Source organism: Dermochelys coriacea, chromosome 14 (assembly GCF_009764565.3).
Source record: "Dermochelys coriacea isolate rDerCor1 chromosome 14, rDerCor1.pri.v4, whole genome shotgun sequence".
Lineage (NCBI taxonomy): Eukaryota > Metazoa > Chordata > Testudines > Dermochelyidae > Dermochelys > Dermochelys coriacea.
In genome coordinates this window covers 31486871-31511813 of record NC_050081.1, presented here as the reverse complement: position 1 = coordinate 31511813, position 24943 = coordinate 31486871, and the positions used below count along the sequence as shown (strand labels likewise).

Here is a 24943-nt window from a genome sequence, read left to right as displayed (position 1 = left end):
TCATATATTCGCTGAAGAAGCAGAATGTCGGACCGCTAACAAAGACATGTTTTCTCCCAAATGTTCAGTTTTCACTGGATTTGAATAAAGCACAACAAACCACAAATCTTCAAAACCCATGAGTCAGGTCCCTCCCAAGATCATGAGATTACCTTGCAGATCATGAGATAGATAGATAGATAGATAGATTAGATGATGGCTTTTTAAATTTGCCTTCTACATTTTGAACTTTTATGAAACAATCAGTCAAATTTGCAAGCTTTCCTCTGCAACCAACGGGGCAAGAAACTAACTGGCCGTGAATAAATCTAGGTTGGAAATTGGAAGGTTTCTAACCATCAGAGAAGTGAAGTTCTGGAACAGCCTCTCAATAGTCATAGTGGGGGCAAAAAACCTAATTAGTACTAAAATGGAGCTTGATAAATTCATGAATGGGATTATATGATGGGATTGCCTGTGAGAGCAGGGGGACTGAATTTCTTACTAGCCCAGAATGGCCCTTCCAGTCCTGTGTTCCTGTATTTTTATAACTGAAAGTTGAGACTTTCATGGAATAACATGAATTCTGGAGCTGGGGCTTTCGGAAATGCACTAGAGATTGCAAACCTCATGATACAATTGTGGGAGCTGGCAACATTATAAAATAGTTGTTAAAAACAAAGGAAAGATTCTGGTTTAGCCAGGTTCTTTTAATACTGACGGGATAAATAATGTAGTATGTTAACCTTTTATTATTTATTATTTTATTGTAACTTTGCCTTAATAAAAAGGTTTTTTGGTTTTGTTTTTAAAAGGAAAACAGTTAAATAATCTTACTAAAAACGCTTTGCTTTCTTCAGGGTGATTTTATCCCTTTAGAGTCCAGGGACACAGTGATTGTGTGTAAAAAGAAAAGCAGTACTTGTGGCACCTTAGAGACTAACAAATTTATTAGAGCATAAGCTTTCGTGAGCTACAGTGATTGTGTGTGTGTGTGTGTCTCTCTCTGTGTGTACATGTGTTCAATGCTTCCGCAACAGAGCTCATAAATAAATATATACTAAATAACAGAAATGCCAACTCTCAGGATTTTAATCACCAGTCTTGTGATATTTGGAGTTTTCCTTAAAGTCCCAGCTTCTGGACTCCTGTGATCATGGGAAAATCTCTGCTTTCACTTAGAAAAGGGGGCATGTTTCTTTTAAAAACAAACAAACATAAAAGCCCTCTAAACCACACCAAAACAACAACACCCATGCCAAAGAAACCTGGAAAACAGAACTCCTTAAAGGTTCCAAAAAGTAGAAAGCAAACAAAAGGAACCTCGACCTTTTAAAACCTCATTCTTTTTAAGCCCATCTTGTGATTTTCCTGTGGTTTAGCTCGTGATTTTTCCTGTGGCAACACCGGGTTCATAAAATCCCATTAACCCTTAACAGCCCCTCACTGGGCATGTGATACAGCAGAAGGGAAGTTCTCGGTCACGCCTTCCCTCATCACGAGGTAGGCGAGAGGACTCCGGAGCTGGGGCTGCAGCGAGGAGGAGGAGGAGGAACTGGGCTGAGCTTTCTCTGCTCTCTGCTGGGGCTTTGCTGGACCAGGCAGAGCCGGGGGGTCACTGAGCTGCAGAAAGAGCCACCTCCCCCAGGCTGGAGGCTCGCTGACTGGGTGGCCTCACTCAGCATCTTTATTAGTTCGCCCCCCCAGCCTGGATCAGGGCGGCTCCATCCAGTGAGTGTTGCAGCTCGGCTTGGTATTGAGGGGAACAGGAAGGGGCTGGAGCAGCTGAGCAGTTGGGGCTCGTGTGGATGCTGGGGGGAGCGAGGAGAGGCTGCGCGGCTCCTGGATGGGACTTGATGCTTGGGAGCCCGGGCTGAGCCGCTGCTGCTCCCCAGCCGGGTCTGTGCGGCGGGAGACCTGCGCTAACCCCCCTCTGTGCCCAGTCCTGGCGGGACTTTCTGCGGGGGCTGGAACCAGCCCCGGGCTCTGCCGACACCAGCCCCTGAGCCGGAGCCTGCAGGTGAGGGGGGAGACCCGGGGAAAGGGCTGGGGCCGGGCAGGAAAGTGACTCTGCACCAACAGCCCCTCCTCGCCCCAGCTCTGCTCCCGGGGGGGCGGGGGTCTGCGAGTCCCAGCGCTGCTGCCCCCCTGATCCCCCCGGCTCTTCCCCCCTGAGCTCCTGCAGGAGCCGAGCCAGCGCCGGGAGAGCGACCGCCCGGGCCGGGCCAGGGACCGAGTCTCCCAGCCGAGGGGAGGGGAGGGGAGGGGGGCAGGAGGGAGACGGGGGAGAGCAGGGGCAGCAGAATCTGGAAGGTTTCTCTGCAGGGATGGAGCTGGGGGGAATCGGGGTGTGAAATGGACTCAAGTCCCATCTGAAACCTCCCCGCTCCCCTCTGTCAGGCCGCGGAACAACATCCACGTTTCACTCCGGATCATCCCGTCCTCCTTCGGGCCAGGGCAGGGAAATGGCTGGAGCGGAGCCGGCTCAGGTAGGGGCATTTCTCAGGGAGCTGCTGTGGGTTTGTCCTGTAGAGAGAGGGGCAGGAAATACACAGGGTAGGGTTGGGACAGGGGATTTTTATTTACAAGGGGTCTGATGAACCCGGTTCATGCCTGTTACTGGGAAGCAGGAATCTCCCCTCTTGGGTGGAATGAGACCTGACCCTGTGACAAACTGGGGACAGAACTGCCACATTTGGAGCAGCGTCTTTGGGTGACTTTTTGTGGTTGTGAGCGTGTGTACCAAGGGAGCTGTTCCTGATTTGGCCTCTCTCCCTCTAATAATAATACATTAATGCTGCTCCTTCCACCCCAGGCTTTCACCTATCTGGGAGCTAGGCTGGTCTTGTTATCCATATTGTACTGATGAGGAAACTGAAGGACAGGGATGTGATGTAACTTTGCAGCCATGATGCCCTGTTCTAACCACTAGGCCACACCCCTGATTCCCACTTAGTCTCTCTGCTCTGCTGTTCCCGTAATGCGGATGGGATGAGGGCCATGCGTGCACGAAGTCAGAAGGGCCGGCAGGTCAAGATAAGGCTGGATTTGATCTTGCAGCATCGGAAGCATTTTCCACAGCCGCAGCTCTCTGATCTGACTATCCTTACATTGCAAAACAATTGCCAGGAGCTGGGACTGGACGACAGGGGATGGATCACTCAATAGTTGCCTTGTTCTGTTCATTCCCTCTGAGGCATTGGCACCAGCTGGAAGACAGAAGACTGGACTAGACGGACCATTGGTCGGACCCAGGATGGCTGCTCTTATGTCTGGAGCAGCAAGGAAGAGGCAAATCTGGGTGTGATGACAGGGCAGGTGTGCGTGGAGCAGCCTGGAATGAGGGACCAGTTGGGATGCAAATCTAACTGGAGGGGGGGGGGGTATGGGAACTGTCAGGACATAATGTGTTGGGGAATGGAGCAGACGCACCAGTCTAGGTTCCCTGTGGCTGAGCTGGTGGGATTGGGACTGAGGCAGCAAGTGCTGAGTGGCCGATGCCTGTTGTTTCAGGGACCGGTGACCTTCAAGGAGGTGGCTTTGTATTTCACTGACCCCGGTCAGAGGGCCCTCTACAGGGACGCCATGCAGGAGAACTATGCTAACGGGACCTCACAGGGTAAGGGAGGGTGTGTTTTCCCATCATTTGTTAGAAACTGTGTAGTCCCTGATGCACCTGGGGCAGCTGCAGCTCTGGGCTCGGCCTAGGTCTCCAAGATTTCTGGGATGAGGCCAGAACCTCCATGCCTCCTCCCATGGGACAAGAGATTTGGAAATAGAATGATCTAAATCCTGTCCCCACCTCCTGGGCTATCAAAGGGGCAGAGGGAGATTTCCCCAAGGGGTCCATGAATGTGGTCCATGAATGTTCCCCCTCCAGCCAAATCCCAGAACATTCTTGCCATAAATTTTTAGGACAGTTTAACCAACCAGGGTCTTTGCCTCTCTGCTGTCTCGTGAACAGGATCTCCGATTCCAAAACCCGACACTGTCTCCCGGCGGCAACAAGAGGAAGAGCCATGGCTCCCGGATCTCCAAGGCTCTAGGGAAAGGGAGAACCCGAGAGGAGACTGCCCAGGTGAGGAATCCATGAAACTGACACAGACGCCATTGGTGAGTGAAGGAGACAGCTGGGATTCCCACAAAGGCCCCATGAGCACCCCCAGTTCTGCCTCATCCCCCCCACCCCACCCCAGTCAGGATTGTCCCCAGCGGGGGTCATATTCTCATGGCAGACGTTGCTCGTGGCTTCCCACCCATCTTGACCAACAGCTGGCAGAACCTCCCTCCCCGCTGAGTGTTCAGCGGGATGCAGAGATAGAATTGCTCCTCCTCAGGGGAAGGGCTTGACTCCTGATTTTTCAGTCTCCCCAGCAGTTATTTTGGTTTATTTTCTCCCCTTTGCCATTCCCCTCTCTGAGATTTCCTTTCTCCCCAGTGCAGGGAATTGACTCCTGTCCAGATCATCCCACTCGCCTCGGGGAAATATTCAGGACCCGCAAAGACTCCCTGTTGCGCAAGGGCCCACGCCCCAGGGAGAGACTGAACATGTGCAAAGACTGCGGGAAGAGCTTCCGTCGGCGGTCCAACCTCCTGGCACATCAGAGGACCCACGGGGGCAAGAGATCCCACCCGTGCTCCGACTGCGGCAAAAGCTTTGGCGCCTTTTCCAACCTCCTGCGGCACCAGCGTGGGCATGCTGGCGAGAAGCCCTACAAATGTCCCGACTGCGGGAAAGGCTTCGGGCACAGCTCGGCCTTGGTCACCCACCGGCGGATCCACACCGGAGAGAAACCCTATGCCTGCGGGGACTGCGGGAAGCGCTTCAATGTGGTCTCCAACCTGGTGCGTCATCAGCGGAGCCACACGGGCGAAAAGCCCTATAAGTGCCCTGACTGCGGGCGGCGCTGCAGCCAGCGCTCCCACCTGGTCACCCACCGGCGGCTGCACACCGGCGAGCGTCCCTACGTCTGCCTGGAGTGTGGGAAGTGCTTCAACGTCAGCTCAGACCTCATCAAGCACCGGCGCATCCACACCGGGGAGCGGCCTTACGCCTGCAGTGACTGCGGGAAATGCTTCAGCGGCAGCTCCAACCTGCTGACCCACCAGCGGCTGCACACGGGTGAGCGGCCTTACAAGTGCCCTGACTGCGGGAAAGGCTTCACCATCAGCTCCAAGCTGATCGCCCACCAGCGCACCCACACCGGCGAGCGGCCCTACAGCTGCGCCGACTGCGGGAAGGGCTTCAGCGACCGGCCCCACCTGGCCCGGCACCAGAGCGCCTCCCGGCGTGAAAAGCGCTACAAGTGCTCCGACTGCGGGAAGGGCTTCACCACCAGTTCCTACCTCCTCACCCACCAGCGCAGCCACACCGGGGAGACCCCCTTCATCTGCGGCGACTGCGGGAAGAGCTTCGCTGTGGTCTCCAACTTGGTGCGGCACCGGCGCATCCACACGGGAGAGAAGCCCTTCCGGTGTGGGGAGTGCGGGCGGCAGTACAGCCAGAGAGCCCACCTCACCACCCACCAGAGGGTGCACACCGGGGAGCGGCCCTACGTCTGCCTGGACTGCGGGAAAGGCTTCAACGTCAACTCCTCCCTCACCAAGCACCGCAGGACCCACACCGGAGAGAAACCCTACGTCTGCCCCGACTGCGGGAAACGCTTCAGCCAGAGCTCCAATGTGATCACCCACCGCAGGCTGCACCACGGGGAGCACGGTGCCCTTGGTGCCGTGGCTAGGGCCGGCCAGCGGGAGTGATCCCCCGCCCGCCTCTCTGGGGCCAGGACATGGCAGCAGCTGACTCTTGGGTTTTGTGAGATAGAGCCTTTTGCTGGTGTTGCTGCAGATCCAGCTGTCTGGAGACCCCACGTCTCCTGCTGATCTGATGGGGAGGCTGGAGAGAGAGACACACACGCCCTTCTCCAGGGGAGGGTGGAGTAAGAACCCTTCCCCCACTTCCACCAGTGCTTCCATCACCCTGGAGTGGACGACTCCGCTGTTCCCCACGGCACCTGGCCGCTCGGCGCCCTGAGGTTGGGGGAGCAGAGACCTTCTCTCCGGACACCTTTGTTTAGTTTCCCGGTTCCATGTCCGGGTCACTTCCTGTCCCACGTAAATAAAAAAGTTCCCTCCCTGAAACTTCCTTGTGCTTTCTTGAGAAGCTGGTGGAGCTTGTCTAGAGCCCTGCATGCCTGGGAGGGGTGGGATTATGGAGCCCTGCGTGCTGGGGAGGGGAGTAGGGGGGGAATTACAGAGCCCTCCTCTTGAGTGCTGGGGAATTAGGGAGGACGTGCTCAGTGGGTGAAGATTATTCCTGGATTCGGAGGCCAGAATGGACCATTGTAATCATGTAGTCTGACCTCCTGTGTAACACAGGCCATAGGACTTCCCTGGAATGGTGCCCGTTTGAACCAGAGCCTGACTTTTAGAAAAAATATTCCATCTTGATTTAAAGATTTTCAGTGATGGAGACTCCGTCATCACCCTCGGTAAGTTGTTCCGATGGGGAATTACCCGCACTGTTAAAATGTGTGCTTATTTCCTGTCTGAATTTGTCTAGTTTCAACTTCCAGCCATCAGCATGCAGGCAGAGCCTTCCCTAGGGTACGGCTAATCGGGGTGACTGCCCCGGGCCCTGTGCTTGGGGGGCCCCGCACTTCGTGAGGAGACAGGTGCCCGGTGGGAGGTGAGGCGAGCAGGCGAGAGGGATGAGGAGGTGAACAGGGAGGCGAGTGGCGGGCGGGGAGAGAGGAGGAGCCCCCCTACTAACCTCCTCCTCCCCCCAGTGCCTCCTGCCCATCAATGGGCCCCACGATCAGCACTTCCCCCTCCCTATCAGCACCTGCCGCCGATCAGCTGTTTTGCAGCATCTGGCACTGGTGGGGAGAGGAGAGAAGCGAGGGTGCAGCGCACTTGGGGGAGGGGGCGGAACTGGGTGGGACAGAGGCGGGACCGGGTCAGGGGTGGGAAGAGGTGGAGCAGGGGTGGAAAGAAGCAGGGCGGGGTGGGGCCCCGGGGGAAGGGGTGGAGGGGGGGCAGGAGCTGGGGGGAACACCCCCCAGCAGATAAGTGCCAACTTTCTATGTCCCGCACCCCGCTTGGGATGGCCCTGCCTGTGGGGAGATGGGTTTTGTGGGGAATTAGGAAGTTGCAGGAGAAGAAACACAGGGCTTGAGCCTCTGCTGGCATACAGGGGTACTGCTCTACTGGAGGGGTCAGGGCAGCCCTAGTTGATGATGATGATGATGATACTGAGTTCTATAGGGCTGTTCAGCCAGAGATATCAAAGTGATGGAGGTGAATGCCATTGTCTCCCTGTTACAGATGGGGAAGTAACTTGCCTGGGGTCACCGGCCAAGCTGGGGATTTGGGAAGGAGGAGCCTGGGAACTACACACCAGTCAGTCTGACTTTGATCCCTGGGAAGCTACTAGACCAGGGGTGGCCAAACTGCAGCTCGCGACCCCAGGTGGCTCTTTTACAATTCAGGTGCAGCTCATGGAGCCCCCCTCCCCCCATTCTCTGCCTACCAGACTACAGGGTGGGGAGGAGCTTACGGCTTCTGCCTGATGGCAGGGCTAGGGGCTTCTGCCAGACATGACTGGTGGCTGCTGAAAACTGTGGGGCGGGGGGCACAATTTAAAGGTTTGCCCCCCGCAACAGCTTGAGTCATGCCCCCCCAAGCACACCACCTCTTATCCTCAGCCATCCCTCCTGCAGCTCCCAGGTGTTCGCTCCGCATGGAGAGGCAGCAGCAAACAGCTGGGGGCTGCAGGAAGGGGTCGCTGCTTTAGCTCCCTGAGGAGAGGCAGCAGCAAAAGCAAAAGCTCTCCCTGCAGCTCCCAGATGTTGGCCGCTGTCTCTTCCCCACCGCCGCAGCTCCCAGCTTGCCAGCTCCAGCAGCTGCTATGCAGAGATGGGGCCAGGCAGCACCATGTGACCGAGCAGGGCCTGCAAATCCTGGCAAAAATCTGGGGGGGCAGGGGAGCATGTGACCCTGTGTGCCCCCCTCCCCATGCGTCCAGCGGGAAGGAAGGACTCAGGGCTTCAGTCCCACAGGGCATGCCTGCTGGGGCTTGGACCTTCAGCAGTAGCAGGGCTTCAGCCCCGAACCCTGGCAGACATCTCCCATGGGGCTGAGGCATGAGATCCCCCTACCCACAAGGCTGAAGCCCCGAGCCTCGGCAGTCACGGCCCTGGCTCTTGAACTTCTGAGGATTGTCATATGCATCTTGGAGGGTCAGTAAGTTTGGCCACCCCTGTAATAGAGCAATGTATAACATGCAATTTGCAAATACCTGGAGGATGAAGGGGTAATCACAAGGAGCCAGCGTGGATTTACTAAGAACAAATCATGCCAAACCAGCTTGATTTCCTTCTTTGACAGAGTAACTGGTTTGTTGGATATAGGAATGTGGTGGACATAATTTACCTGGACATCAGCAAGGCTTCTTACACAGTCCCACCTCACACTTTGATAAGTAAGCTGGAGAAATGCAGGCTTGGCAGAACTACCATTACGTGGATATCTAATTGGTTAAACAACTGCAGACAAAGGGTAATTATTAATTGAATGATGTCAGATTGGAAGAAGGTCTCAAGTGGGGTTCCATAGGGATCTGTTCCATGTACAGTGTTTAACATCTTCATTAATTACCTGGATGTAGGACTAGAGAGCATGCTGATCGAGTTTGCAGATGACACATTTTGGAGAATAGAGCTAAAGTTCAGAGGGATGTTGATAAATAAGAGAACTAGGCTATAGACAACAAAATGAAATTGAAGAAAGGCAAACGTAAAGTGCTGCACTTGCTGAAGAAAAACCGGTTTCAGAGTAGCAGCCGTGTTAGTCTGTATTCGCAAAAAGAAAAGGAGGACTTGTGGCACCTTAGAGACTAATAAATTTATTTGAGCATAAGCTTTCATGAGCTACAGCTCACTTCACCGGATGCATTCAGTGGAAAATACAGTGCACAAATACAGAATGGGGGCTAACTGGCTTGGCAGCAGCACTGCTGAGAGAGACCTGGGAGTTATGTTGGATCACAGCCTCAATATGAGTCAGCAATGTGATGCTGTTGCAAAAAAAAGCGAATGCAACTTTAGGTTGCATTAACAAAGGCATAGCATGCAAGTCGCAGGAGGTGATAGTACCACTCTATTGGCTCTGATTAGGTCTCAGCTGGAGTTCTATGCCAAATTTTGGTCACCAGTGTATAGAAAAGATGTAGAGAAACTGGAAAGGAACCAGAGTAGCAGCCGTGTCAGTCTGTATTCGCAAAAAGAAAAGGAGTGAATTACCATTCACCTCTATGTCCTTAGCTACTTTCTCTTTCAAAATTTTTTCCAAGACATTGCATACAATTGAGGTCAAACTAACAGGACTGTAGTGTCTTGGATTACTTTCCCCTCTTTCTTAAAAATAGGAACTAAATTAGCAAATCTCCAGTCAGAGGATATGACCCCCAAGTTCACAGATTCATTAAAAATCCTTGCTGTTGGGCCTGCACTCTCACCTCCAATGCTCCTTATCCCTTTCTGGGACCTCCTCTGGCGCTGCACAGTGTGAGACTCTGCCCCTCTCTAGATTCACTGAGGTGGAAGGAAGGGCTTGTAGTCCCAGCTGGGGTCTGGAGGAAAAGGAGCCCCAGTGTCTGTTTTTGCTCTGCTGAGACTCTCCAGAGTCAGGGATCAGCAACTGTTCCTCCTCCGGGGGTGTCATTTGCAGCCCTTTCCTGTTGAGGAACAGCATCCCCCTAATGTGGTTTCCTGCATCTCCATCGCTGGTGCAATGAGTTAGCCGTTCTCAGCGCTCCCAACTTTTCGGTGCAACCCCCTACAGCTCTGCCAGCCCTGCATCTTCACATTCCCCCACACTCTCCCTTCTCATTATATCACAGCAGGCCTCAGGACCTAACCTTCTTCATCCCACTTCTGCCTCTCAGCCCAAGGATTTCTGTGCCAGAAGAAACTGCGGAGTCTCCTGTAACCAGGGGCGTGAGACTCGGCCCACTTTTGTTTTATTATTTTTAAATTTTCATATTTCAGCCATCTGGGAACTCTCGTGGATCAGAGAGGAGAAAAACGAGCAAAAAACAAAACAGCCATGAGACAAACAGCCATTTGGGGAATGGATACCCAAACAGCTCAAGCCCTAGCAGCCAGTCCCCTGGGGGGCTTTCAGGGTGTTACAAGGTCGATGGGGTGTTCTTCCCTCAGGTAACATTCAGGTGAGTGGGGATCACAGCCCAGGTGCTGGATGAAGCTAGGCACAGATCTCGGGAGTGAGACATGGCTGGAGTATCCTTCTCCATGGATAGGGAAGGGAGAGGAGTCCCTCCCATCTGCCTTCTGTGCCTGGGATGATCTCTTTCCTCGCCTGCCATGAAGCAAAGGACTTAGCTGGGGCTGCAGCAGGAAGGCGGAGCCGACCGGAGTCTCTCCTCCTCCACCTGCCGAGCCAGAGAGCGTACCGATCGGGCTGGAGTAGGCTACTGCTGTCTCCTGACCCCAGAGACAGGCTGCCAGTGACCGAATGCCCCCTGGCATTCCTGAGAACTGCAAATGCTCTGGGGATGGGACGGGCATTTGCTTATTTGTAAAGTCTATTCACACAGTGGAGTATCTGATGCACAACCAGGTTGGATCTCTGTCAGAAGCTCTTCCCGCAGCCCAGGCAGGGATAGGGTCTCTCGCCCGTGTGGACTCGCCGATGTGTCACGAGGGACGAGCTGCAGCTAAAGCTCTTCCCGCAGGCGGAGCGGGCATCGGGTTTCTCTCCCGTGTGCAGCCTGTGCTGGCTGGCGAGCGCCGAGCTGCTGCAGAAACTTTTCTCGCCGTCAGGGCACTTGTAAGGCCTCTCGCCCGCGTGGGTTCTCTGGTGCCGGATGAGAGAGGAACTGTGGCTGAAGCTAAACCCGCAGTCAGTGCAGCTATAGGGTTTTTCCCCCCCGTGTGCATCCTCCAGTGCCGGATAAGGCGCGAGTTGCAACTAAAGCTTTTCCCACACTCAGCGCACCTGTGGGGTCTCTCCCCCATCAGGCTGCTCAGCTGGGTTACGCTTTTGTTGAGTTCCTCCAAACCTCCCACGTCATGAGTGGGTTTAGCCTGACTCATTCCCAGCTGGTGTTCTTGCAGCCTCTCTGATCCACACGGAGGTTCACAGACATCTCCCTGCTCACAACTCTGTGAAAAGTTCCCTTTGGTTTTTACTGATGGCACCCCATGCAATTCCCCCCATTCCAGGCTTAGGGACACATTCCCCTCGGATTTTATTGACACTGTCCCATGAGGCTCTGCTGGCTCAGAGCCGTCCTACTGAGAATTCTCCTCCTTGTTCTCAACCACCATCAAGTCACTTGCTGGGATAGAGAGAAACCCCAAATGCAAGTCATTCCCTATGCTGGGGAGACAGGGGATCTCAGAGAAGGGCAAACCTCAAAACAAAACCAGCTGTTCACATACAAAAATCAGAAGCTGATTTCCCTTCCCCCGGAGGAGAGAGAGAGAGAAGAGGACCAGTTCTGCCTCTGCATCCATCTGAGCACTCGGGGACAGGAGCTAAGGCCAGGTGTCAGTGAGCTGGGGCAGGAAGCCATGAGTAACATCTGATGTGAGGATACGACACCAGCTGGGGACAGCTCTGACCTGGGTGAGATGAAGCAGAACTGGGGGGAGCTTAGGAGGCCTTTGTGGGAATCCCAACTTTTTACTTCCTTTGTCAATGGCTCATTTTAACCAATTCCTCACCTGTGCAGGTACCCCTGGACTCTCCCTTTTCTCTGAGCTCTGGAGGCATGGGATTCATGGGTCTTCCCCTCGCTCCAGCTGGGAGATCATGTGGGGCTTAGAAATCAGACACCCTGCTCAGCAGAAAGAAAATATGCATGATCAGGGGGAAGTATCTCTCCTGATAATATGCCCTATGTAGAACGCTCCATTATTTTGATTCAGCCTCCTTCTGTATTGGGGGGGACTGCGCGGGAGGAATACATGGGAAGGTGGAATACTCAGGGTGAGAAACGTTTGCATGTGTAGGGGCGAGCGTTGTTCCTCTTGTAGGGGATTCGGGAATCTTCAGACATGGGCTGACACAATCTTGGTGCTAAGCCCTCTGCCTGGTTCTAAACCTCCAAAGTCCTCTCTATGGATAGGGTGAGGTCCAGGCAGGAAGGGACCAGGGAGCCTGTGTGAATGCAAAGTTCTATACAGCCCTTCTGCCTCCTAAGGGGAGGGATCAGACTCCCTGCAGAGTTTCTGAATTTCCTGGGAAGAGGGTGTGGGAGTGAGTCTCTCTCACCAGGGTTCTGGGGAATAAAGGGTTGATACTCCCCTGCCCTTAAATCAAAGGGACCAACAGCAGTTAAAAGAAGATCAGAGTAGATAGGGAGAAGTCACTGATTTGGGAGCCTGTCATCACAGATCCTGTTATTACATGGTGCTGCTACGTTTCATCATCATGACATGATGGGATACAGCAAGGAAAAGAGATGGGGGCTCCCACAAACCCAGGAGAGGGGCGGGAGAAAAAGAGAGATCCTTCTGGGCCTGGAGGAGAGGATGGGAAAATATGACTCCCCACATTTTCACTTAAACCCCAAGCAGAAGCACTCCAGAGACTCCACAGCGGCTAATCACAGAGGGGACAGGGATCCTTACATAGTGAGGTCACTGTCTCGTAATTCTCCTGCATGACATCCCTGTAGAGGGCTCTCTGTCTGGGGTCCAGCAGAGCCCCCTGCCCCTCAGTGAAGTACACAGCCACCTCCTCAAAGGTCACCAGCCCCTGGAACAACGATGGCAAAAAAAAAAGGTGAAAGAAATTTAAACAGGTGCCATTATCAGTGCCCATGCCCAGCCCGACACAGGAACTCCGAGATGCATGAACTGCTCTATTCATCCCAAATGGCAAGTTGACCTCAGACTCCGAGGTCGACACATTAAATGGCCACACTGTTAACTATGGTTTCAGAGTAGCAGCCATGTTAGTCTGTATTCGCAAAAAGAAAAGGGAGTACTTGTGGCACCTTAGAGACTAACAACTTTATTTGAGCATAACTATTTCAGCTGAGAATCAAAGCCCACAGGGAAAGCAAGGACAGTGCAGATCTTCATGATACGATTATCTACTACAAAAGGCACATAAATTGGCCACCATGATTCGGTAGAGTTCCCTCTAACCCTGTATTTTCCAGGAGCCCAGCATCACAGAGTGGGGTGCAGGAAGAGATGGGGCCGGCTAGATGATCAGTTCTTGTGAGAGAGAATATCTGCTTTTTTGAGTACAAATTATTGGGAAGAGAGGGAAAAATATCGCTCACCAAAGGCAATAATATATTTAAGATCCGCCCTGGCAAAAGGGGCTCAAGCATATGGCCCAGAAGTGGGTGAAGGGAAACAGTTTCCTGAACAAAGGGGCGACCATAGACTTTCTGTGTAATGTGACTTATTGGAGACGAAGGAAAAGCCAGAAGAACCCCCCATGCGAGGGGCAGAAGGACATGCGGCAGTCTACAGCAGCCCTGAAAACAATATGCCTGATGATCTTGGCACATGGACAGAGTTTGTAGAGACATAAAGGTTCGCCCCAGCTCCAAGCTTGACAGCAAACGAGAGTAGCACGGCACCTTGCTAACCTTGTCAGCTTGCACCGAGTTAAACTTGCCAGGCAGCCCACATTCTCTCTCTCCATCTCTGCCCCGGGTGCTCTCAACTTTTCCAGACTACTGTACCCCTTTCAGGAGGCTGATTTGTCTTGGGTACTCCCAAGTTTCACCGCACTTAAAAATGACTTGCTTACAAAATCAGACATAAAAATAAAAAAAGTGTCACAGCCACACTGTTACTGAAAAATTGCTGACTTTCTTGTTGTTACCATATAATTACAAAATAAATCGATTGGAATATAAATATTGTACTTACATTGCCATGTACAGCATATAGAGCAGTATAAACAAATCATTGTCTGTATGAAATTTTAGTTTGTCCTGACTTCACTGCTTTTTATGTAGCCTGTTGTAAAATTAGGCAAATATCTAGATGCGTTGATGTACCCCCGGAAGACCTCTGTGTACCCCCAGGGGTATACTTACCCCGATTGAGAACCGCTGCTATAGAGAAACCCCAGCCACTGTAATATCAGACCAGCCCTTGGACTGGATCTCTCCAAGCCAATACACAGGCAGACCCTCTCCTACATAGCAGCCTCTCGCAGCCGGAGGTCATCATGTTACCCAACATGTGCCCAACCCTGCCCTCCTCCCTTGGCTCCAATGAGGAGGGTTTCTTGACTGAGGCTGGCAGGATGAGCTCTGCATTTTCTATGTTGCTCTGGGCAAACCAATCCCAGGTAAACTTGAGTGGGAGGCTTTACCTACCAGTGGCTCTTTGCTTTTTCTCTCCCTATAAGCTTTGTCTTCTCTCTTTTTCCTCAGACAAGCCAGACATGCTTGTGACATCTCCTGGAAGAAAGGGGGTTGGGGGGAGGGGAGAAAGAAGGTGCTTTAAAAAAAAATACAAACTGCCACCAATGGTCACCCAACTGCCAGATTTCAGTTGGGTTGGGGGGGTGGGGGTCCTGCCCTGCAGATGCTGGTACAGATCCCAGGGCAGGAGGAGGCCCTCAGGCTTGTGGGTTTGGCAGCTACAGTGCACTACAGGCAGATGTCAGAGGAGCAAAGCCATGGGCCAGTGCAAAACGGTGGCAACTCAAGGGTGTGTGTGTGGGTGTGTGTGTGTAGCCCCAAACCACCAGCTCCAATCATCCCTCCCCCCAAAACAGCCTTAATTCCAAACCCCTTCCCACCCCACCCCGCAACTCACCCCAGCTCCAAACATCTCCCCGCAGACTGGTTCTAAACACAGCCACGAACCAACACCCCAGCTGCAACCACTGCCCCATAAATCAACTCCCACATACCAGCTCCCTGCTCCCCACACTATCACACCTCAACACCCCCCCAGTTAAAATCAGTGCCCACCACAAATCCAACCTCGAAATATCTCCCCCTCACACAACCCCACAAAGCTCTGGTCCCCTCAAACACCAGGCTTGCCACCTGCACAGATTTTCCCCAGATGAGGGCTCAGCATCATCCCGGATGTCCTGGGTTTTGTACCTGAGAGGTGGCAACCCTAACCATCAGCACCCCCTAACCTGAAACATCCCAGCTCCAAACATCCCCGCTACGCCATCTCCACACCCAGCTCCCGCCCCCCCACAATGTCCCACACACCCCAGTTACAAACAGTGCCACCCAACAACCAGCTCCCAACCTCCCCCAGTGACACCCCCAACCCTCCACCTCCAAACCCCCCCACCAGCATGTCCCACACACCCCAGTTACAAACACCCCCCACAGCATGTCCCACACAACCCAGTTACAAACAACACCCCCCCCACAACCAGCTCCTAACCTCCCCCAGTGACACCATCTAACCCTCCAGCTCCAACTCCCCCCACTTCCCAGTGATAAGCACCCTCCTAGCTCCAACCCCCCACTTCTGAATACCTCCCTCCCCCAACAGCATCCGAGCATCCTCCAGCTCCGCACAAACCCCTTGGAGATCCGCTCCCCCAACTGCCTCCAGGGGGTCCCCACCGTGCTCCCCAGCTGCCCCCAGGGCTGCAGCAGGCTCCGGGGGATGGGCTCCTGGCACCGCGGGCAGCACTGGCCCGGCTCCACTCCGCTTCCTCCCAGCGCTGGGGCCCGGGGAGCGGCACCCTGCGTGCAGCAGCCGCCAGGTTTGAACTGCCAGAGCTCAGGGGAAGGTTTTGCAATGGGACTGGGGGGGGTCTCCTTGCCGGGGATTGGTTGGTGCCTGGGGCCTCTCTAAAGGTGTGTGTGGATCCAGCTGTAGTGAAAACCAAACCAAAACCCCTCCAGGCTAAGAAGCTCTCAGCCGGGGGTGGGGAGGGGGGAATGGGCAGGGAGTCAGGACACCTGGGTTCTATTCACAGCTGTGTGGGAGCAAGGCTCCTTCCAGCCTGAGAAAGTCCCTGTGAGTGTTGCTACCCGACTTGGTATTGAAGGGCACAGGAAGGGGCTAAACCAGCTGGGCTCCAGCAGCTGATGCTGGGAGGGGAGAGAGGGAAGCAGGAGCTGTTTTTCTCTTCTTGTCTTTTGGGGGGAGGGATAGCTCAGTGGTTTGAGCATTGCTCTGCTAAACCCAGGGTTGTGCGTTCAATCCGTTTAGGGATCTGGAGCAAAAATGGGGGATTGGTCCTGCCCAGGGGGTTAGACTAGATGACCTCCTGAGATCCCTTCCAACCCTGACCTTCTGTGATTCTGTGAAGAGGAATCGGAGCCCAGGCGGATCCTACATCCATCAGTGCTAAAGCCTGGTGGAAGATGCTGCTGCCTCTGTTGTGACCTGGGAGCCCGGGCTCAGCCACTGCTTCAGCGAGGTCTGTGCAGGGGGAGACCTGCATTAACCCCCCTCTGTGCCCAGCCCAGGTGGGACTTTCTCCGGTGCTTGGAACCTGCCCCTGGAGCAGCCCCGAGCTCTGGCGACAGCAGCCCCGGAGCCGGAGCCTGCAGGTGAGGGGAGACACCCAGGGGAAAGGGCTGGGGCCGGGCAGGGAAGTGACTTTGCACAGCCTCAGATCTGGCAGTCCCCGTCTCTTGTTATTTGTGCTTTTCTTAAAGCCCCAGGTCCTCTAGTCCAGTCCAATGGTTCTCAACCAGGGGCACATGGTCTTCCAGGGGTTAGATCAACTCCCCTAGCTATTTGCCTAGTTTTACAACAGGCTACATAAAAAGTCTTTTTTAGCTCATTTTGTCAGTACAAGCTAAAATTTCATACAGACAAAATGAGAAAGGAAGCAATTTTTCAGTACTAGTGTGTGGTGACACTTTTGCATTTTTATGTCTGATTTTGTAAGCAAGTCGTTTTTAAGTGAGGTGAAATTTGGGGGCATGCAAGACAAACCAACCTCCTGAAAGGGGGACAGTCATCTGGAAAGGCTGAGAGCCACTGGTCTGGTCCAGTGTTTCTCCCACTTTTTGGAGACTGATCTGCTGCCTTTCTAAATTGTGTTTGGGAGATCTCAGGGCAAACACTGCCCTTCTAATCCAGGCATTAGGGTGTGACTCTCTGCTGTCATTAAAACTCAGCTGCTAGCTTTCATGGTTGCACAGAAAAGCTTGATGACTTGAGTAAAACCCAAAAGCCTGAATGCACACAAACAGAATCTGCAATTTTTTTCATTTTTATTTTTAGCAAATGTCATGATTTTGAGGATCTGGCTCACAATTTTGGGGTTATCTGCACCAAGAGCCAAACTGCAGGAGAGAGACGCTTCAGGGGGACCATGAATAAGCCTCAGTGGGGTATCCCATTTTGTCAGAGGAGTTGTCAGGGAGGGGGTGAAAAATAAGACTGAGATGCAGGGAAAAGATGTGTGGGAGAGACAACTTGAAATGTGGCAGATTTAGCCATCTCTGTGCAGTTAGGGCAATAACATGGAGCGGTGAGAGAGTGTGTGGGGGGATTTATTCCTTATTTACATACCTGATCCCATTTCTGTCCTGTTGCCGCCCCCAACCCACCCCCTGAGCGAGCTACTACTTCCAGTGATCAGTAGGGCGCTACCAAATTCACGGTCATTTGGGTCAATTTCACGGTCATAGGATTTTAAAAATCTTAAATTTCATGATATCAGCTATATAAATCTGAAATTTCACAGTTTTGTAATTGTAGGGGTCCTGACCCAAAAAGGAGCTGTGGGGAGGTCGCAAGGTTATTGTGTGTGGGGGGGCGGGGGTTGCGATACTGCTGCTGGTGAGGCAGCTTTGGAGTTGGGTGCCCGACCAATAGCTGCTGCTCTCCAGCTGCCCAGTTCTGAAGGCAGAGCAGAAATAAGGGTGACAATACCATAACCCCCACAAAAAATAACCTTGTGGACCCCCCTGCAACTCTCTTTTGGGTCAGGACCCCCAGTGTGAGAAACAATGGTCTTCCCCCCGTGAAATCTGGGTAGAAGCACACAAAAGACCCGATTTCATGGGGGAAGACCAGATTTCATTGTCCGTGATGCGTTTTTCATGGTCGTGAATTTGGTAGGACCCTAGTGATAAGCCATGGGGTTCCCATAGAGTTCCACAGGGATGGGTAAAGGTCCCCAGTATGAAAACACTGCCAGGGCTAGTGTGGACCGGAAATCTTTAATTCCTGGTTTTCAGAGGTTTACACTGAGTTGATTCAATGGTCTGGAAGCACATGAGGTGGATCAGTCACCTTAGCTCTGTGTTAACAAAGTTTTTTTGGGCAGTGAAATTTCCCTTTGCTATGCAGAGGGTTTAAAGATGTCTTTGGGAGAGTTTGGGTCTGGGGTGTAATAAAGTGACCAAGTGATTTCCCAGCCAGGCAGAGTCTCTCTGCAGGGAAAGAGCCTGTTGAGAATTGGAGTGTGAAATGAACTAAAAGTCCTTCTGCAATTACCCCAATCACTCCTCTTGCCCTGACAGGCTGCAGAATAACATCCACGTTTCGCTCCAGATTGTCCCATTCTCCTGAGGGGCTGGGTAGAGGAATGGCTGTGGTGAAGCCAATTCAGGTAGGGGATTTCTCAGGGACCTGTCCTGAAGGGACCAGGGCAGAAAATACACAAGAGAAGAAAGAGAGGGGGATAGGGTGTGAGAGAAACCTGCTGGGACTTGTTGGATCTGGGTCCTGGTTTATAGGAACAGGCCCATTGCAAGGGGGCAGAATTCCCCCAATTTATGGAACAGTAAACAAACCCCTGGAGAGAAACTGGGAAACTTGCCAGCCTCTCCGTGTGGAAGCTTGAGTCCAGTAGCCAGAGGCTACTATGAAGGGGCCACCCAGCAGTGAGGCCTCTGGCTATCCCCTCTGGCTATCCAGCAGCTAGCAATGGGGAGCGTATTGGGATTCCCCCCCGGGCTCTGTCCCTGTCCCCTGCTTGGTGCCTCCATCTCCTGTATCAGCTAGTAGGTGTGTGATTAAATGTGATGGCGCCACCCTCCTCTGTCTTCTGGGAAGGACAAGGAGCTCTCTCTTTCTCCCCACCCCCTGAAGCCTCCTGGCCCTCACAGAGCTTCCATTTTATTGGCCTCCTCCCCTGTGACTAGTGGGATTGTGGCTGGGGCAGCAGGTACTGAGTGGGTGACTGTGGCTGTTTCAGATGCCAGTGACCCTAGGGGAGGTGGCTGTGTATTTCATCGAGGGGCAGGGGGCTCTGCTGGACCCTGGTCCGAGAGCCCTCCACAGGGACGTCATGCAGGAGAATTAGGAGACAGTGACCTCGCTGGGTAAGGGATCCTGTCCTTTTGATTTACCCCTGCGGGAATTCTGCGCCTCTGCGGACCTGCAGAATTCATCTGTCTCCTATAATTTTGTATTTTCCCGCATAAAAAACGTTTTGCCCAAGAAGTGCTGCAGTTCCGCCTTTTACCCACCAGAGGCCATTGTGGCGCCAGAACAGCAGCACCACAGCGGCCTCTGGTGGGCAAAATGTGAAACTGCAGCACTTCTTGGGCAAAATTTATTTTATGCAGGAAAATACAAAATTCTATGCCCAGTGCTGCAGAATTCTCCCAGGAGTAGAGTTTATCACAGCACCCTGCCCACAGATCCAGGTCAGGACAGAGAGGGGCACACAGGGCTGCTGGGGCATCACAGACTGGGGTTCAGAATGGGACAGACTGGAGCATGGGCTCAGGAGTGGGGTGACAGTGTTGAGTCTGGGGCTGGAGGAGGGGGACTGCAGAGACCTATAGGGATGAGAAGTGCAGGGACAGAGGCAGAAGTGCCTGGCTGAATGGGAGAGGCTTGGGGTCAGCCAGGGTCTGCATGGGGGAGGCTTCCCAACACCCTAACAATCCTCCTCCCCCTTCCTGCAAAGAAAAACCACAAACCCACACCCAACACCCTCCAGGTTCACTCCTAGGCTCCTTTCCTTTCCCTCAGCTCTTCCGTTACCCTTGACTCCCCTAAACCTTTGCACTGCTTCTGACAGGTGCAGGAAATACACTTCTGTATTGCAATTTAAATGAATTACACTAAGTTCTGTATTAATATGCCTCATAAGGAATCTATTTGTTTAAAAAAAAATTACCAGAATCTTTTTTGGATCTGTATTGTTACAGACATACTTGCTGACAGATATTTTGAAATAAATTACCAAAATGTAACTGGCATGATTATATTGTGTTATTTTGACAAATAAAATATGCAGAATCTTGCATTGTGTGCAGAATTTTTATTTTTTTTGGTGCAGAATTCCCCCAGGAGTATTGATTGTTAGAAGCTGTATGGTCTGTGATGTGCCCAATTTGGCTTCTGCTCAGGTCCTTTCCTGGTCTCTTAGGCTGTAGGGGATTGGGCCCTGTAGTCCCCTGGTCTGGTGAGAGAGAGATTTTCAGCTCTATACCTTTTCCCATGGGACAGGGGAGTCAGAAACCTAAGGGAGATCCTACTTCATAACCACCCCCCATAATTTAGATGGGGGAAGAAGCTTCATCTTCACCTGTTCGTATTCACTGTCTCACACAGAACCCCAATTCCCCTCCCTTCCTGGGACTAGCTCCATCTGTGGGGTGGGCCCTGGCCTCCACAGGTTTAGAAACAGGCAGGGACTTAATATCAGAGCTGGGTCTGAGTTAGCATGTCCCCCAGAAACTCCTACTGAGGTGCAATATCTCTCCACACAGACATCTGCCTCTTCCATAGGGGTGGGGGTCAGTGACCACATTCTCCTACATTCACATTTCACACACACAGCATGGGGGCTGGTTAAAATCAGGGAATGTTCTTTGTGACTGATATTCTACAAATATATAATGCATCCTGATCTTGCCTGATTTCACTCCCTGGGCAGGATTTCTCCTTCTCAAATCTGACGTGATCGTCCAGCTGGAAAGAGGGGAAGAGCTGTGAGTCCCGGATCTCCAGGGCTCTGCAGAGAGGGAGATGTTGAGAGGTACCTGCACAGGTGGGGAACCAGTGAAGTGGATGTAGGGAACCATCAGCTGAGATTCGCTCAAAGACCTCATGAGCTCTCCCAGTTCTGCCCCACCATCTCTTACGCCCAGCATGTGCCATACCCTCATGGCAGACGTCACTCATGGCTTCCACCGATCTTGACTGACATCTAGCAATGGCTCCCCACTGACCTCTCTTCCTAGTGTCTAAATGGGGTTCCTTTTTTTCTCAACCACCCCAATGGTTACTGTGTTTCATTTCCCCAGCCCCCCCCCCCCATTTGCTATTCCCTTTCTGAGCCTTCCTTTCTCCCCAGTGCAGGGAAGGACTCATGTCTGGATTCTCTATCGCGGCAGGTGATGGGTTGGTGAGTGAGAAGCAGGAGAGAAATCCTCAGCAGGATGGTCCTGAGCAAGTGGAACCACATGGGACGTTATCAGGAAGAGCTGAAGGGTATGTCTCCCAGGACTCCGAGCGGGGAAAAGGTTGTGGGATTCAGCACAGGCCAAAAAGGCAGCAGGGAAATCATCCATCGGAGAAAGGTGGCAAATCCAACAATGGTGTGGGAGGTTGCAAGGACCTCAAGGAAATCCCAGCCCAGCTGAGCAACCCAGAGGGGGAGAGAAGACACACGTGTACGGAGTGCGGGAAGAGCTTCAAACGGAGCTCCAACCTTATCACCCATTGGAGGATCCACACCGGGGAGAGGCCCTACAAATGCTTCGACTGTGGGGAAAGCTTCAACGTGAGCTCCAACCTCATTGCACACCGTAGACTCCACACGGGGGAGAAACCTTATACGTGCCCCGACTGTGGAAAAAACTTCATTGTGAGCTCACAGCTCACTATACACCAGAGGATCCACACGGGAGAGCGACCCTATCGGTGTCCCGAGTGCGGGAAAAGCTACATCCAGAGCTCAGCCCTGGTTAAGCATCGGAGAACCCACATGGCAGAAAAACCCTATAAGTGCCCTGAATGCACAAAAAGCTTCACTGTGAGCACCGCCCTCATTAGGCACCAGAGACTGCACACGGGCGAGCAATCCTATACATGCCCCGAGTGTGGAAAAAGCTTCGGTGTAAACTCAGACCTTATCCGACACCAGAGACTGCACACAGGAGAGAGGCCTTATAAATGCCTGCACTGTGGGAGAAGCTACACACAAAGCTCAGTTCTGATTAGGCATCAGAGAATCCATACAGGAGAAAAGCCTTATAAATGCCCCAGTTGCGAGAAGAGCTTCAGCCAAAGGTCAAATCAGATTAAACACCAGAGAATCCACACGGGAGAAAAACCGTATCGATGTGGCGAATGTGGAAAATGTTTTAGCACCAGCTCAAATCTCGTAACACATCAGAGACTCCACACTAGAGGTTATTAGGGCTGACCAAAGTAGATAACTTACATTTGTCAGTTGCCATCTTGAGTGTTAAATATATTGATCTTGTGTTTAACCAGGCAAGACCAACCCAAATCATCTGGCCTGTGGGGATTCTACCTAGCTCTGCAGCCCCTCTGCCAGCCTCTACAATTCTGGATACTGCCTATATACTCTGGACTCAATGCCACCCCTGTGAAAACTCAGAGCTCCGCCGCTTGCCAAGGATTAGGCGGAGCATCTCTGCATTCTTGGCCCCATCCCCGCACACTGGTGGTCATACACCCAGATCCCCTGTGTAAACTGTGGGTTAGGCTCTGTCTCCATCATGTAACGAAATACCACCCCCAAAAGAGTCTTGAAGATACCAGATGGGAGCCACCTGCTGGGGTTGAGGGTTCTTCCTCCTGCCTTGGTCTTAGGTCCTCCTCCAGCTCTGTTCTTCCTGTGTAAACCCAGTGTAGTGTAAAGGGATTGCGTAGTGTCCCTTTAAATTGTATGTGAGGGCCTTTGCTGACCCTCACTGTCTTCTTTAAGATCAGAACAGTGGTATAAATATGTACCTAGGTCTTGCATGTTGAATATATGTACAAAACACAGCTATTTGCACTCCACTGTGCTTGTGTAGTTTCTCCACATTACATATGTTACGTAAAGAGCAAAAGACATAACAGTTGTAGTAAGGATGGGATCCTAATCCAGGAATAGAGTGAAATAGACAGTGACTGCACTTTAAGAACAGCCATACTGGGTCAGACTAATGGTTCGTCTAGCCTAGTATCCTGTCTTCCCACAGTGGCCAATGCCAGGTGCTTCAGGGGTAATGAACAGAACATGCAGTCAGCAAGTGATCCATCCCTTGTCACCCATTCCCAGCTTCTGGCAAACAGAGGCTAGGGACACCATCCCTGCCCATCCTGGCTAATAGTCATTGATGGACCTATCCTCCAAGAACTAATCTAGTTCTTTTTTGAACCCTGTTATAGTCTTGGCCTTTAGAATATCCTCTGGCAAAGAATTCCACAGGTTGACTGTGCCTTGTGTGAAGAAATACTTTCTTTTGTTTGTTTTAAACCTGCTGCCTAGTAATTTAATTTGGTGACCCCTAGTTCTTGTGTCATGAGACGGAATAAGTAACACTTCCTTATTTTCTTTCCCCACACCAATCATGATTTTATAGATCTCTATCTTATCGCCCATTTGTCGTCTCTTTTCCAGGCTGAAAAATCGCAGTCTTATTAATTTCTCCTCATATGGAAGCTGTTCCATACTCCTAATAATTGTTGATGCCCTTTTCTGAACCTTTTCCAGTTCCAAAATATCTTTTTTGAGACAGAGAAACCACATCTGCACACAATATTCAAGATGTGGCAGTACCATGGATTTATAGAGAGGCAATATGATATTTTCTGTCTTGTTATCTATCCCTTTCCTAATGATTCCCAATATTCTGTCAGCTTTTTTGACTGCCGCTGCACACTGAGTGGATGTTTTCAGAGAAAACTTGCGGGGACTGTAAGTTAACTGCTCATTTAGAGAGTTATTTTTTTTAAGTCAAAAATATGTGGCTGTTTGGGGGAAATGGATTTGTTTGAAGCTCAGTAGAGACTTGCCCACCTGTAGCAAGAGACTGGAACAATCTATAATTTCTAATAACATAACTGATGAAAGACAGGTGGCGCCTGTTAAACCCACAAAAAATCATTGCTGAGATGACGGAAACACTATAAAGATCTAGGTCATCTGGCAAGGCCTACCAATGCAAATCCTTGCTAGGAGTTTTTGTAGTGACCAGGAATTGATACATACAGTAAAAGCTTTTTTATCTGGCACTTTATCAACTGCAAAGCTCTATTAACCGGTATTTCTGATCTCGCTCAATACAAATCTTCAGTCTAGTAGCCGGGACTAGTATACTGTCCAGGAAGTTATGCAATTGCACATCCTGCACTCTACTTTTATGTAAAAGAGGCAGAAGACAAGTCAGCAAGCAGATATCAGGAATTTATTCAAAAAAGCAGCTTCCAGGGTGTGTCATAGGGTCATTACAGATTCAGCCCAATCTCCTACACTTTCCACATCTACAATGATAATTGATGTTAATAATGCTGACCGTGAGGCACTGCAAGATCCTGAAGTGCCTTCTGAATCATCAAGGAAAGATTAAATTATGTTCAGTATAGCTTTAGTGTTCAGTGTATTTTTAGTGATCTGGGTGTATGCATTGCACTGCCTGTAGTGATATGTAGAGTCATAAGATAACCTTCTGTATAGAAAACTTTCCCTGTATACACCTAAGTGCTTCAAAAAACCAAGCACTCTGCAGTGCAGTACTACCTGCATACTCTTTTATACTTTATTCATTTTATTGTATTCTTTGAAAATTGGTATTCCATTGGTAAGTATAACACTTAGTTAACTGGAAGTTTTGATTAACCAGCACCCCCATTCCCCCAACATGCCAGATGACAAAGCTTTTAATGTAAATGGCAAAACAATGCAAACCTTGTAAGCGAAACATAACACACTCTTGAACATGATCCTTGGGAATAGTCCACTACTGTGTGATAGTGAATCCACAGAGACTATGCTGGGCTACTTGGGAGATATGTTTTTGATAGCAATAGATGCCCATTCT

The 24943-nt window shown here is 51.6% G+C and overlaps 1 protein-coding gene and 1 long non-coding RNA gene across 12 annotated transcripts; one reads left to right on the top strand and one right to left on the bottom strand.

The window, feature by feature from the left end:
- Nucleotides 1-1420: 1420 nt before the first annotated feature.
- Nucleotides 1421-23139, top strand: LOC119842478 (zinc finger protein 501-like). Of its 11 annotated transcripts, none has more exons than XM_043496806.1 (6): nucleotides 1489-1710; nucleotides 2380-2468; nucleotides 2936-3297; nucleotides 3493-3598; nucleotides 3944-4092; nucleotides 4423-6120. In XM_043496806.1, the coding sequence occupies exons 3-6, from the start codon at nucleotides 3286-3288 to the stop codon at nucleotides 5737-5739; spliced, it is 1584 nt and encodes a 527-aa protein (XP_043352741.1). In that variant the 5' UTR covers nucleotides 1489-1710; nucleotides 2380-2468; nucleotides 2936-3285; the 3' UTR covers nucleotides 5740-6120. The 11 variants fall into 11 exon arrangements, with proteins under 11 accessions (XP_043352739.1, XP_038226610.1, XP_038226612.2 ...); XM_043496810.1 differs by lacking the exons at nucleotides 1489-1710; nucleotides 2936-3297 and adding exons at nucleotides 1720-1999; nucleotides 21539-23139 and having other exon boundaries at nucleotides 4423-5698; XM_043496805.1 differs by lacking the exon at nucleotides 1489-1710 and adding an exon at nucleotides 1728-1999 and having other exon boundaries at nucleotides 2795-3297.
- On the bottom strand, nucleotides 10349-13346 carry LOC119842523. The gene is made up of 3 exons (XR_006275638.1): nucleotides 12639-13346; nucleotides 11730-11842; nucleotides 10349-11377 (listed from the first exon to the last, which is right to left on the bottom strand). It is a non-coding gene; the product is annotated as an uncharacterized LOC119842523 (long non-coding RNA).
- Nucleotides 23140-24943: the final 1804 nt, after the last annotated feature.